The sequence below is a fragment of the Schistocerca gregaria genome, chromosome X, assembly GCF_023897955.1.
Source record: "Schistocerca gregaria isolate iqSchGreg1 chromosome X, iqSchGreg1.2, whole genome shotgun sequence".
In the NCBI taxonomy this organism is placed as follows: Eukaryota; Metazoa; Arthropoda; class Insecta; order Orthoptera; family Acrididae; genus Schistocerca; species Schistocerca gregaria.
The window spans coordinates 130782509-130798459 of record NC_064931.1 but is presented as its reverse complement, the minus strand read 5'-3'; the positions used below and the strand labels follow the sequence as shown (position 1 = coordinate 130798459).

At 37.2% G+C, this 15951-nt stretch overlaps 1 protein-coding gene across 1 annotated transcript in view; it reads left to right on the top strand.

Annotated features, from left to right (window-relative positions):
* The window catches only part of LOC126298424 (rapamycin-insensitive companion of mTOR-like), a gene marked incomplete in the record, with an annotated part of 194615 nt that extends 183644 nt beyond the window's left edge, over nt 1–10971 (top strand). The window contains 1 exon segment of the mRNA XM_049989753.1: nt 8998–10971. Within this exon segment, the coding sequence (XP_049845710.1) occupies nt 8998–10263 (1266 nt within the window).
* Between the last annotated feature and the right edge of the window lie 4980 nt (nt 10972–15951).

Here is a 15951-nt window from a genome sequence, read left to right as displayed (position 1 = left end):
GACGAAAGGATGTGGGTTTCAAGGGAGAGGGTAAGGAGTCATTCCAATCCCGGGAGCGGAAAGACTTACCTTAGGGGGAAAAAAAGTTAAGTCTTTCCACTCCCGGGACTGGAATGACTCCTTACCCTCTTCCTTAAAACCCACATCCTTTCGTCTTTCCCTCTCCTTCCCTCTTTCCTGATGAAGCAACCGATGGTTGCGAAAGCTTGAATTTTGTATGTATGTTTGTGCCAGTACTTTCGTTTGGTAAGTCACATCATCTTTGTTTTTAGATATAAAGACATATATATTTATCTTTATGTGATTTTACTTCAGGAAAGTTCACATTTGCACCTGTGTTTGCTTGAGCTCTAAATATATTTTGAGAATTCTGCCTTGAGCAAAACACAATGGCTTGTTTCTCATCTCTGTACTCATATATGTTGTGCCTTAGTGTTATTACAACATCATCAGGTATGTTTCATTGTTAATATTTCTGTCTGTTTTCTGTGGATGACAGTTGTGTACATGCTAGTTTTGGGCAATACATTTCAATTTGGTGAGTGTTTTGCTGTAATTGCTGATTCACATTTCATTAAATTGACCAGCAAAATCCCTATTTGATCCTAGGAAATGATAGCCATGATTTTTCGATTCAAGTACAGAGATTACTTGAAATTTTCTGATTTTGCAAACCTGATTAGGGCCATTGTTTTGACTGTTGTTTTGATTCTGTTTGGTGTAGGATATCTCATTATCTGTAACAATGTGGGAAAACAAACAATTTACAGCTTGTCCATAGGAATCCAAAAACACCTATCCATTTGACATTTTTTGCTATTTGTGTTTATGCATAAACAATATCAATGGGCACATTGGGCAAAATTTGCAATATCTAAGCTTTTCCATGATAACCGTGTAAATAGTATGCATCAAACATGAGGAAATTCACCATGCATAGCACCAGTCGTCAACAGATGACAGTTTTTGGTCCACTTGTTGCACGATTTCATTAGTCTTGATACTGGACCTATCACTCGGATCTTCATCATTCACATTTGTATGGACACTTTTAAGTCTCAGCACCATTGTCTAACCTTTCCTTTACTCACTACTAAGGCCTATAAATTAGACAAACTTACAGTATGCACTGTGTGACTGACAATGAGTTTCAAATCCTTTATGACACATGGTCAGACAAGTACTTAATCAACACAGTGACTTTTGAGGCTTCTTAAACATATAATAAATGGTGCTTTATTCATGGTAGTTTCTTCTCAGCTGCCAACATTTTAATATAAGCAAATGGCTCTTACTTTTTAAATATTCATCGTACATCATCCTTCCAGTGCCTGCAATAGTAGCAGACATTTTCTTGTAATGGAAGTCTGTCCTAATCTTTTTACTATATAACATAGTGGCCTTAGATGAGTGCATTGTCTTCAGTCCTTCAGTCCTTTAGTCTTTGACTGAATATTGTCACTAGAAATGCACTTACAAATTGATGAAACAACTGTAAGCAGCAAAAAGATTGAAATTTTGCAATTTGGTCAACTCGTCACCTATTGAGCTGCATACAAACTGTCAGTGATTCCTCAGTTGCAGTTAATTCGATAAATGTAAGTTGATTATTTTCAGTTGCCTTCTACTAATGTCACAGCACCAAATGACGTTCTACACTCAAACTTTAAGTTTGCATTATGCAGAGATTGTACATGTCGATTACAACTGTGTTTTTTATACCATGTAGTTTTTTTTGTAAATACTAATGTGATAACAATATTAAGAAGATGAAAGATCACTACTCACCATGTAGCGTAGGTGGTGATTCACAGATTGACACAAAAAAAGACTGTCAAGTAAGCTTTGAGCCAAAAAGGCCTTCATCCGAATTAGACAACATACACACAAACACACACTCACAAACACACACTCACAAATGCAACTCACACATGCATGACCACAGTCTCTGGCTGCCTGTGCGTGAATTGCATTTGTATCAGTGTGTGTGTGTGTGGGGGGGGGGGGGGGGGGGGTCAGATAAAGACCATTTGGCTGAATGCCTACTGTATTTACTCGAATGAATCTAAGCCGCACTTTTTTTCCGGTTTTTGTAATCCAAAAAACTGCCTGCGGCTTAGAATCGAGTGCAAAGTAGGCGGAAGTTCCGAAAAATATTGGTAGGTGCCGCCACAACTAACTTTTGCCGTCAAATATACAGGGTGGTCAGAATGTGTGAAATGCTTGTAGGGATGTTACAGGGCAGGTTGTACTGAGACATAAATGTTAAGAAAGAAATTCGATACGTTGCTCCGTTTCCCAGTTATTTAGCATAGAATTTAGCCAATCGCGGCGTCGCGCGCTGTCATTCAAGCGGCCTGCCAGGGCGGTGTTGCCCAACGAGTGATTTGTCTCATTAGTTGAAACTTGAATTTACGCGTGCAAAGATCTGATTGACTAACTTCAGTGCTAAATAACTCGGAAACGGCGCAACGCATCGAATTTCTTTCTTAACATTTATGTCTCAATACAACCTGCCCTGTAACATCCCTACAATTATTTCACATATTTTCTGACCACCCTGTATGTAGCGTTACACAGGCATGCTTTGAAGGCACAAAGATAAATACTGGCGTCAAAACCTCTGCGTCGGTAAATAAATTAAAAAAAAACAAAAAAAAAAAGTTGAAAGGCGAGCTTTTTTCTCTGCCCCGAGTTTCTACCACTGCATTTTCATACATTATCCAACGAAGTAAATAAAAATTCCGTATTGTTCACCTTCGAATGTAGCAGCATTTCAATTTACTATGAAAATTCGACTGGTAAGACTAGGATGTTTGTCAATATGGCCAACTCTACGTTCTGAATTTTTTCCTACCTGTGAGAAGAGATGGTTGTTGATAGGAACTTTTATGAATTGTGAATCACATGCAGTATTCTCTTCACCATAAGAATAATACGAATATAAACTTTTTGCCATGTATTCTTTCGTGTTTGCTGCTATCTCATTTAAATCCTGTCTGCCTAATAAACTACGAAAGTAGAGAGAGACAACAGCAAACGTGGAAGAATATACATATCATGTCATGTTTATACTCGTATTATCCTTATGCCTAATAGTGATACAGTCAGAAATGAAGCACGGCAATTGACTAGATTTTTAAATCTAAGATGACTCTAATTTCTGTGCAGAATGTAATGTACTAAAGAGGCAAAGATTTTCAAACGGAGAAAAATTTTCGCTAAACTCTCGTTCAGAACATCAGCTATCATACGCAGTCTATTATTTGCTTTTTGTTGATCATTATCAAAGAAAGCAGCAGTGTAAGTAACAACAAATAGCAGCCTCTTGCCATGGTTTCGCTAATGAGACAATTCCTGTCTCTTTTTATTGTAAGCGGCGGAAGCACGCACAAAAGCAAGCCGTGCTGCGAGCGGCGACAGGCCGTAAACACTCATTATCAGAATGCGACAAACAGTGCACAGTACAGTAATGCATTTTCAGCTGAGTGACGTAAACACCTATAACAAAGAGAACAGCACTTATCAGATCAAGGACAAATAAGCAATCGATTCAAACAAGATGAAGCACGTGGAAAAGGAAGGGTACCCGTATAAATACGGACGGAGCGCCTGACGCATAGCAATGGCTACCTGGTAAAGCTTAACTGCTGAGTTTATGACTCGAACCAAACTACTGTAGCTGTATCGTCATTCATTCGACCTAAATTGTCTCTCATATTACAATGGACCAACTTTGTTTCGATTTGGGGGTGCGGCCTAAAAATTTTCTCTCCCCTTGAATTTCGAGTCTCAAATTTCAGGTGCGGCTTAGATTCGGGAAATATTTTTTTCTTGATTTCGAGTCTCATTTTTCCAGTGCGGCTTAGATTCGAGTAAATACGGTAGTTGTTTAACAGTCTTTCTAGTGTGCCTAACTGCAACTTATCATCTCCACAATATGGAGAGTAGGACTCTTTCCTTTTCATAATATTGTGATTATTCCATCCTGGATTTTCCACTGTTTAATGTAGTCACAACATATTCAGTTGCTTTGTTTTCCCAAACACTGTCAAATTAGATTGGGTAATGCCAGGAAATTAGATTAGGAGATGAGACACCAAAAGTAGTTGATAAGTTTTTTTTATTTGGGCAGCAAAATAACTGATGATTGCTGAAGAGAGGATATAAAATACAAAATGACAGCAAGGAAAGAGTTTCTGAAAGAGAGAAATTTGTTAACATTGAGCATAAAATTAAGTGTTTGAAAGTATTTTCCTAAGGTTTTTGTCTGAGTGTAGAGTTGGACAGAGTTAAAAATGAGTGATCAACTGTACCACAAGAAGAGAGTAGAAGCTTTTGACACATGCTACAGGAGAATGCTGAAGGTTAGATAGGTAGATCAAATAACTAATGAAGAGGTACCGAATCTAAACAGACAACTCAACTAAAAGAAGGGACTGGTTGGTAGGTCACATCCTGACACTTCAAGGAATTGCCAGTATGCTAATGGAGGGAAGTGTGATGGGAAAATCGGGGGGAGAGAAAAATTGTAGACTGTGACCAAAGCTTTACTATACTAAGTATGTTTAGAGGGATGTAGGTTGAATTAGTATGCAGAGATGAGAGACTTGTGCAGGATAGACTGGTGTAGGAAGTTACATCAAAGCCATCTTTGGACTGAAGATCACAAGCATAACCACCAACCACAAGATTTGTATCAACCAAGATGTTGAACCAAGATATTTTGAATAGAGCAGTACACTTCTTAACAACATTTGAAAACTCTTAAAAAGTGGGTTCAGTAGTATACTTATTTTTTATGTTGAAACTTTTTGAAAATCTTTTGAGAAATGTGGTAAATTTGATGGGCAAGGTGGCTGAAATCCACTATTGTGGTGTAAATACCACCACCTAGGGCTCAGACTCAAAGGCTCTCTCATTATGTCAACTGTTTCGACTGTTTACTTATCTACAATGCAGAATTAACAGGAAATAGCATGTATAGACCTGCCTGCTATGTTATAACTGCTCATTACTTCTTAACCTTTATTGCATGCAGACATGTATACCAATGACAAAAAGCTACAATTTATTTCAGTAGCATATCTGTCAGTATAATAAAGCAGTATAAAGATATCTACCTAGATTTCTAGTGTTACTCATGCCAGGATTTTGTATGCATCTGGACACTAATTCAAACAGGCAGATTGAGGCTGAAGAGGAGAGCTGTAGCTGACAGAGCACGCAAGGAAGCGACTGTGATTCTGTTGCTCATCAATTTGCACAGTTGCATAAGACATATTTCCAAGGGATGTAGCACGAGCCAGATGTCTGTCATTTATATCTTTCATTGACATAAATTACACTCCATTCACCTGTCATTACAACAGGAACTCTTAGATTGTGACTCTAAACATTGTATTGAATTTTGTCATTCTACTCTGCAAAACATGAGGCAAAATGGTAGTATAAATTTCTGTAATATACAGTACTGGGCTACAGACAGTTCCTATTGGATCATCATGTGCAGTGGCAGTGGCTGTAGAGCGTATGTGAATGGTGCAGCCTCACAGGTGATTTCATTGTGACATCTCACTTCACCTCAGTCAGCCATGTTAAATGTAGATCATTTTAACAGCTGTCCAACTTTCATTTCTCTTGTTCTAACACAAACAATGAATGGAAAAAAATTCTCTGGTCATTGGATAGGACACAATCCTGCAGTTAAAGGCCAGCCAGGTACTCCTCACTCCTGTAGGTTTCTTTCTGTGGGGAGCACCTAGCTTCATTCTGTCATGAATCTCTAACCATAACTGATGTTATGCACCACTATATCATCCATTGAAATAATCTTGTTTGTTTATCTGTGTCTTAAGCATTGATTGGAAATTTGTGTTGTAGCTAATGGGAAACAGTTTGAGCAGTTGCTAAAGTGAAGCATAACAACATCTTTTTTAAGGAAAGTATTTCTTTGTAGGAGACTGGTAGTTATCAAATCATAGTGAATGAAGTACTCAGTTAATTGAATACACATGTGGTCACAAAGGTTCTCCCCATCGAGATCGATGGGGAACTCCTTGGAAATAACAAACCGTGCAGGACGTTCAGCTTGATACCGACTCTTAAAGAATGCATATAGGACCCTGTTGATGTAATGGGGTGCTGAGAACTGATGGAATGTAACCAAATGCAAAAAAAGTCTGATGTGGACCTTACCGTGAAACTGGCTATTTTTAAAGGCATAGCTGCAGATAGTGCGATAATATGTTTTATAGGCAAGGAAAAAACAAACATCTAGAGGGTGAATTTGTCCAGTGGTTCCATGTGGTATGAATTTCAATGTCACACACTTTTCACGGGGGATAGTATGCTCTAAAGTAGTATGATTTTTATATGCAGATCAGGAATCGTGCAAAAACAAGTCATTTTGACCAGCTCTTGTCCAAAAGCAGTGCTCACACCATAGTTGTAGTTCTCTTACACCCATTTTCCCACTCTTGCTGTGACGTAAATATTTCCTACTGCCCTTGTGCAAGATTATGCACACAAGAAAGAATCGTAGGTGGCAGAGCACCTCCAACTTCTCGCAGCACAGTAAATAACTTTCTAGCCAATTTACCATACAGATTAACAGTTGGCATAATTGATATGAATGCATTAGGGGACTGATATTAGTTGATCTTGATACAACTCTCCTGGTATCTTTAGTTTCCAGGGTTCCTTTCATATGCATTTCCTTTTCAAATTCTGATTGGTTGGAGTTGAAAGCAAATTCCTTGCTGAACAATGGAATAAGTTTGTTTATCTCATCTACAAAATTTCAGGCTGATTCTGCAGTTTGCTGTGCATTGTCAAGTTGATGCTTTGTTTCAAATTTTGTTACCTTATGCCTTCCAGTTCTGTAGCACTATTTGAAGTAATGCAATCATCCACTGCTTCCCTTGAATTCACTGTGCATAACATAGTAGGTGACTATCATGCACATCCTTTAAATTGTATTGAATATCCATAGTTTTTCTTATGTACTGTGCAGTCATATTGCTGCAGATTTATTCTAAACTTGGTCATAATTGTGAATAGTGTGTGTCTTTTTTTTCACTGCACTGCAGATAATCTTCCATATACATTATTATGTTTAGCATCCACTCCTTGGACAGCTGTTGTCCTTTGTATTGTCATCAGTGTACTTCTCATATACATTGTCTGCACAGTCAAGTGTATATGACACCACACATTCCACTGACTCGTGTTGCAGAAATGCCAATAGTTCATCTGACACTTGTTTCTCATGCTGCGAAATTTCTTGGATCCATTTCTGACGAAATGTTGACTTCGGCAACTGTTGTTCTAGGTATAAAGCAATGTTTACTTTGTTTATCATTGTTCTGCTTTGTTTCGACACCACTAGCACTGTAGCACTGCTGTGAGTTACTTGTCAACTAAGTAGTTCAACTATGCTCTGTAGCCTCATGCTGTGCTCACCACTGGATGCCTCCAGTCCCACCCCCTGTTGCCATTAGCAACCAATATTGCGGTCACTTGTTTAGGTAATATGTGGGGCATCAAGTGCCGCAACAGTGGCCTTTTGCGACCTCACACTCGAGGGATTCCTTATGAGTAAATACACATCAGATAACCTTTTTGCCAACACAAAATCAAATTCAGATCTTTCTACATATTGAAAATGCAGCTATTTCCACAAATACTGCTCACTTAAACATATGGACATACACAGTTTTGAAATAATTATCCTAGGGTCCTTCATGTGTACTAGAAGTCTACATGCTGTTCTAGTTGCAAAAGTCAGAGCTGACGCTGCATCTCTGTCTTATAAAGTAGGACAAGTTGAAATAACTTTTATCTTCGTAGTCTCTCTGTATCTACATGCTGCATTTGATGATGGAGCCTGACATGTGAGCCATGTATAGTGGTGTTTACACCACAATAACTGTGTCCATGTACCTAGCCTCGAAACATTGCACAAAAGTAGCTGAGCAGTATGCCAAAACTATCACCAGGATTAACAAGCGCTATTTAAAGTTGGACACAAGTTTTATCACTGTCCACTTCTTTTCTACAGCTTTCAAAAACCATTGAGAAAAATATGTTGTTATGCACTGTAGTTTCTCAGTTGATACAAGAGTTAAAAATGTTAATAATATAATAAAGAGATACTCCCTCAATATATTATGATTTGCTGAAAACCATGTTTCGATATCTTGAACAGTTCAGGTAATAAAAGTAGTGTTATGTTTATGCAACTCATTCTGTTTTTATAAAAGAAAACATCCAAGAATTTGGTGCCTTTGCAGAATGTGGCCTTTCTTGAAATAAGTTGAAGACTTCACCAATCTGCCGCACTTCAAGAAAGGCCACAATTTGCAATAGTGTTGGAACGTAGGAGGATTTCTTTGTAATCAATAATGTGTGTCATATTTTTCATTTCTTTACACTCAAAAATGGTTCAAATGGCTCTGAGCACTATGCAACTTAACTTCTGAGGTCATCAGTCGCCTAGAACTTAGAACTAATTTAACTTAACTAACCTAAGGACATCACACACATCCATGCCCGAGGCAGGATTCGAACCTGCGACCGGAGCAGTCGCTCGGCTCCAGACTGTAGCGCCTAGAACCACACGGCCACTCCGGCCGGCTTTCTTTACACTCTGCACTCTCATTCTGCTACATTTTTATTGCAACAGAATTTGTTATTCTGTCAGTATTAGGTTAAAATGGTCTTGCTACTTTTGTTTTTCCATAAAACACTTCACACAAAACAATGTGGTTGATCAATAACCTGTCATTGCATGTGTTAAAGATTGTGTATAGTTCTTTAGTAAAGATTTTTTATTAAGAATTTCAACTACCTGCAGTTCACCGGTACAACAGAAACATATGTGCTGTTAAAAATGACATTCGATCACTGCACCTTCACTCCCTAAAATTAATTTTAAACATTTGTGAAAGTATTTGAAAGTGTAGCTTGTAGAAATAAATTTTCCTTTCTTTTCAGTTATACGAGGAACCAGTTGCAATTCTGTCATCGCCAGCTTTATCAGTACATTCGAGAGACGATCCATCACTACCCCTACTTGCAAACAAGGATGCTAAAGATACAGAAGACATCATGTCATCTGCTTCAACTCCTACAGTATATGTCAGTGATGTTAGCAATATTACTGACAAGTCAAATTTTCCATTTCCAGTGGGTTACAGAAATGAGAACTATCCTACCGGAGATACTAGTCAGAAACTGTGTGTTGATAGTGTTTCTCTCTGTGCAGCTGGTGATGAACCAAACGTATATCTGGATTCATGTAGTGGTTCAACGGCTTTGGTAAATGTGTCTCAACAAAGTGAATGTGTAAAACAGTTAACGAGTGATGTGTTGTCAGGAGTTAAGTTTCCTACTACTCAGTATTCTGTAAATAATAGGCTTGGACTCAAGTCACAAGCACAAATTCAGCAGTATTCAGGGCCCTTACATCAGGATAATGGGGATATACCAATGATAGATGAAGCTATTAATTTTACCTGCATTGCATCTACTGAAATATCACGAACAGAGGGAGGTTGTGAGCATCCAGATTTGTATAAGGAAAGGAGTTCTTTGTCAAATAGAAGAGGTATTACACTGCCAAAAGTGGGTATCATTGGATCTGGAGTACATTTACAGAAATCTGCTATAGAAGTAGATGAACTGCTTGGTAAAGGCAATGCTTCCTTACGTATAAATGGTGAAGACTGTGCATTGGGATCTTCAAGACTATCAAATGTTATTAAATCTGAAGACTGCAACGCACCATCCAGTGACAAAACTCTGTTGACAAATTTAGGGGCCAAAGTCATTAAAGAAAAAGAGAACAGTAGGAATGGAAACAGTCCAGAGAAGTTGTATGATGTTAATCGAACAACCAATGAGACAGCCAATCGTAGCTCAAGTTCCTGTGATCATCTAGACTCCACAACTAACCAGTCTCCTTCAGAAGCTGTGATATTGGACAGAGAGGCTGGGCAGTCTTCCAACAAATCTCCAACACCTACCTCTTCCTCTTTTTTACCATTAACAGACATTAACAATGATGTAAACAAAGATAAACCCACAGTGGTTATAAGGCAGCGTAAAATTGCAACTGTTTTGGCACCTAATATATCACTCACAAATTTCAATTCAAGCATATTTTCATCAGCTGATAAACATGAAGACTCAAATGTTCCTAATGACATAAGAAGTAAAACAAGTGCTGTAACTGAAGTCCTCAGTAACAATACAAAATGATGGTAGATGATTATGTGATCCACAACTAAACCAAAGTTCAGGATGTTTTGTGCCATTCGATTGTCTTTCAAAATAAAAAGAGCAGAAAATTGTTGACCTCGGACATAAAAATAACTGTTCAAGGTTTTCCTCTTTGTAAATCAACTGGTACTTTCCCTATGAATTACCTGAAAGACAATTGTTCCAAACATTTGATTTTTAATTTTTTAGATCTGTCACTTTATATGGTGAATGGATTAAAACCTGTGATATATTACATAAGTGTGAAAATCTTTGGGGAAAATGTACCAATCAATTAAAATTCTGTTTCCTGTTAAAAATGCAATGTGGCCAAAATTGTCAAATAGTAGCGATTGCAAAATATTTTTAGACTATATTTAATATTGAGTGGTGTGTACAAAACCGATATTTATTTGCTGTGGAAATTCCTGTTGTTCAGCTAAACTTATTTATTGCTTAAGTTTCTAAATATGTAATATTGTTAAACAATTTTATTTTATTGTTTGAGAAACATTTTACTTCTGCTGACTGTTTTATAATAAATGCGCCTAAGAAATAGACTGTATATGATTCTAGTCAACCCAAGTAATTATTGTAATAACATAAAAATTGTACTTAATTTCTGTTGCAGTGTGACTTCAGATACTGACAAGAGTACTGAAACTGTTTATTTGTAATAAAGTCTGCCCAGTAGGGCATCTCTCCTAATTCTTGTGTTGCTTATTCTGGAATTTAATGTTAATTTTCATAGGAACATCATCATTCAGTTTTAAGTGTTGTAGTCACTAAATTTGCGTTATGATTATGTTTGAAAACATTCCATTTACAAATTCAGAGGAACTAAATATTAGACTGAAAACAGGGGTAATTGTTTTAACAGTTTGCGTTACTGTAGTGTTACCAAGTCAAGTTGACAGTCCATAAACTGAAATTATACGCAGTATACATGTTCACTTTGTGATAACTGGAAGAAAGAAAACTTCTCAACTCTGAAAGTATGGACTCTGGTTCTTGATTTCTGTAACCTCTGATAACACACATGTTGACAAAGATGTGTTGGATAAATAAAAGTACACATTCTGAAAGTACCCACAATGAAGGAAATTTACTGTCATCAGTGCCCTTGACTATGACTCTGTTATAGTTCTAGTTAATAGAGCAAATTGGATAACAGAAAAAAATGATTATTTGTGGAGTCAGAAAGAGCAGTAGGTTCTATGTGGCATGAAATTTTTGAGTCCTAAATGCAAGGGTAAGTCAATTATTGTCCACAAAGTAGTTATAAAATTTTATTGTAATCAAATAGGAAACTTACAAGAACATCATTTTCTGACATAGTCTCCTTGCGTTTGAACACACTTGCTCATAAAAGAAAGTTCTTGGTTGAGCTGTGAGCCAGGAATGCACCACTTCTTTCACTGCTTCGTCTGAGGCAAATCAGCAGCCTCTTAATGCCTGTTTGAGTGGACCAAACAAGTGATAATCAGAAGAGGCAAGATCGGCACTGTAAGGAGGATTATCCAGTACTTCAAATTTGAGTTTCTGGAGCGTTTCAGCAGTGTGGGCAGCAGTATGCGGACGGGCATTGTCATGCAACAACACAACACCTTTTGACAGCAATCCTCAGTGTCTGCTTCGAATTGCAGGCTTTAGCCTGCCAGTAAGCATCTCACTGTAACGCACACTGTTTATTGTTGTGCCCCTTTCCGATAATGTTCCAGTACTGGACCTTGTGTGTTCAAAAAACCATAAGCATCAGTTTTCCTGCAGACGGTTGGGTCTTGAACTTTTTCTTGCACAGCGAATTTGGATGTTTCCATTCCACACTGCGCCGTTTACTCTCCAGCGCATAATGATTGATCCATGTTTCGTCACCAGTAATGATCCTGTCTAAGAAGTTGTCCCCTTTGTTACCATAGTGATCCAAATGTTTCTTTGCAGATGTCCAAGCATGGAAACAAAAATGACAAGATGAACAGAAAAGGTTTTGCTATAAGATCCGTAAGACAAAATAAAACTAAATAAAGTAAGAATAGAGTATAGTCAGCTCTTATTGAAAACAACTCAGAAAAAGTTATAGTAAAGTTATTATTTAGTTTGCTGATTCATCTTATATTTTCAGTGTCTAGTATATGCAGAGGTGCAGCCCAAGCATGTACAGTAACTGCAACCATAAAGTATGAAGGTGAGTCAGTGTTTTCTTTGTGAATACATAATGAGCTCAGCTGGAGTTGAAGACATGCATTTCATGTGAGGAATAATGGGCAGAATGACGTATCATATTGATAAACTGAAGGAAAACGTGTGAAAAAAATCAGGTCTGGAATGGAAACAGTGGATCGTAATGTACGCTTTGCCACACACCGTAAAATATAGATGAAAACAATTTGAAAGTAAAAAAAAATAAAAAAAATTGTACTGAGCATACCACCACAAATACTGTGTGTTTTCTGTATGACACAAAATCAGCTAGTGATACCCCACAGTCTCACAATTTAATCATGTTAAAAATTTGTGGAACAATTTAGAATCCTTCGTTAAAAGGAATCAGTCTGCAAATATAAGTGGTCAGGCGAAATCATTTGTAGAAGCTTGAGGTAAAATATCAGCAGTGGAGAAACTGAAACTAGTGGAATCGATTAATAAATGCTTTCCAGGAGTACTTATGTAGAAGAAACAACACTTGCATTTGGGATGATTATTAGTCTCATACAGAGTAGGCTCTTGTTAAGTTTTCTGTGCATACTTTTGTCAATTTCAGATTTTCAGCCTACTTTATATTGATACTATAGTAGAAATTTATCCCCACATCTACATCTATATGACTACTGTGCAATTCACACTTCAGTGACTGGTAGAGGGTTCACTGAACCACCTTCATAGTATTTCTCTACCATTCCACTCTCAAACAGCACCTGGTAAAAATGGACACTTTGGGTACAAGCTCTGATTTCTCTTATTTTGTAATTATGTTCTTTTCTTCTTATGTGAGTTGGTGTTAATAAAAGGTTTTCACATTCAGATGAGAAAGTTAGTGATGAAATTGCATGAAAATATCTCGCTGCAATGAAAAATGGCTTTGTTTTAACATAACCTTCAAAATCAAATGACCTTCATTCCAGGTTACATATTTTTTCTTTTTAGATTTCCAGTTACATTCAATTTATGTTAGCCCAAGAATTTGGCCTCATAAACTGTTAAAAGAAGTATTTGTGCATCTAAAATGGGTGACTGCCTGGAGTTTGATATTATTTGATGCAATGTTTAATATTTAATTACTTCGTTTACTTCACATGTGAAACAAATATGCAGCATATGCAATCTGTGGTGCACATTGTTGTTAGCACATTGATTTATTTCCTTGAGAACCTCCAGTGCAAAATCTTGGTGTCCAAATGCACTTTACACTTCATGTATGTCAAGATAGATCGTAGACAGATAAGTGAGAAAACAACTACATCAGGCTACTCCAAATGAAGCTGATCTAATGAATGCCATAGTTATGGCAACACAATCAAATGCTTTTTATCCCTAACATATGTACAAAAATATTATTCACCCTGGAAAATGAGTAATGTACTTTCAAACAACGGAAGTTCTAAGGTGGAATAACAATAGTATTATGAAAAAGATAGCTTTCTACTCACCATATAGAGGAGACATTGAGTCAGTTGCACACAGGTACAATGAATAGACTACTATACATTTAAACTTTTGGCCAAAAGATCTGAAACAAAACACACACACACATTCATACAACTAACACACACAAAACCACTGTCTCGTGTTATTAGTCATACATGTACCAGTAACCTGCAAAGAAGAGTTGCTGCTGGATGCCTAATGTCTTGAAATGCTTCATGGTTCCTAAAATGGTGAATCAGGCATGTTACATTTCGTCTTTCTAAACTAATATATTGAGAAAAAATGTGCCGTTGTACTTAATATTTTGGTATACCCGTGAAATATTACCAGGCCCTTGATTATCTCTTTTTTTGTATCAATATGCATTAAAAGTATTGCTTATAGTATAGCTACTCATGCCAAACAAGTAATACAGTTCAGTGAAAAGACCAAATTTTCATCGGGTATTGTGTGCCATTGTAAGCATGCCAGATTGTACATGAGCAATTCACTGTGTCTAGATTGCATCTCCGTTTATGTCTTGGCCGAATGCCTTCGTTCACCAGATGTTTAAAGTAGTTGTTTACAGACTCCAAGAGTACGAAGGATTTATGACATCGTGAGTGTGCATACATTCCTGAAAGTCTCATGAGGCATGCTTTATTAGAAAGACTTTGAAGTTTTTGAGTTTATTGAGATAGACACTTTTATTTCCCAACCCTATTTCTAACAAAGTGATTGGCATACATCCAAAAGTGAGGGATATGACCTTTAAATTTGCCATACTATAAGAAATAAAAAATTATAACTGCATACAGTGTGTATTCTTTAACACCTAATGTCATTTCTTGCTGTAGATCTTTGTGGGTCATTAGTACTTACACAATATTTAATTTCCTCTACCCTTGTGAAACTACTGTTGGCTGAGTTTTCCCAGTAGACTTGGTCAGTTAGGTTTCTACCTGCATTATCTGTGCATAAGGTGGTTGCATACCTGTTGGGTGTTACCTCGCTTCAATTGCTTTGTTTTGGTATGCGGTCACTGTCTCACTGGATTCCTCTCAAGACCAGAAGTGTTGGACAGACTAGAAATTGAGTGACGATATATAAAGGACAACATAACCTACAAAACAGTATTAAGGTACCAACATTCTTCAGCATGTGTCATCATTTGGATGTGTGGGAATTGTACAATACAAGGACCATCAAAAACAAGACAGAAGCCATGTATGAGTACTGTGGAACCATGCGTACATGATAATGCAGTGATTGCTTGTCTATGAGACAACCCCCAGAAGTGTGCACTCTGTCCACAATCTATCAAACTTGTGGCTCAGGAATATGTACAGAGATCAGGAAAAATTTCAAGGGTCACTTCTGAAATGACCGATGAAACGTCAGTGTCTACTGTGTCTGTGACCTCACTTGAAGATCAATCTAGTCTCTTGAATGCCACATTATCAGATCCATCCAACACTTCTACAAAAATTTCTGACAAATGTACATGAAGTTGTCGTTAGACCTGTTTGTGCTTCAGGAGCCTGGTTATTTATGTTAGACACCCAATACTGGAGGAAAGTTTTTCACTTCATTTGTCCTAGCTACAAGCCAACTAACTGCCATGGTATGAGTACCACATTGCTCAATGCTCAATATCTAAGTTTTTACACTGTTGTCACAGATAAGATTAAACATTTAAATGCTCTTGCTGATGGATGGACAGATGTGTCCATTTTCTTTTATGGTATTTGTCCTGGTGACTGCAGAGAAACAGCACAATTACAGATATAAAACACCCAATGGACTAACAGAAAAATGTGTTGTTCTAATTGTGTGTAAAAAGAAAAAAACAAAAAACAAAGAGAAGCCTTCGGCTCCAATTTTTTTCTTGTACACATTAGTTATGTTTCTTTCCATACCAGTGCTACCAATACCAACAGTAATTCTACAATCTAGTACGTCATTTATATACTGTAACACAACTACTAAACAATAATTTTGGTAGAGTGCTACTCTAGTTTCCTTCTTACAAGAATTAATTTGCTCTGGAAATATCATTCAGGC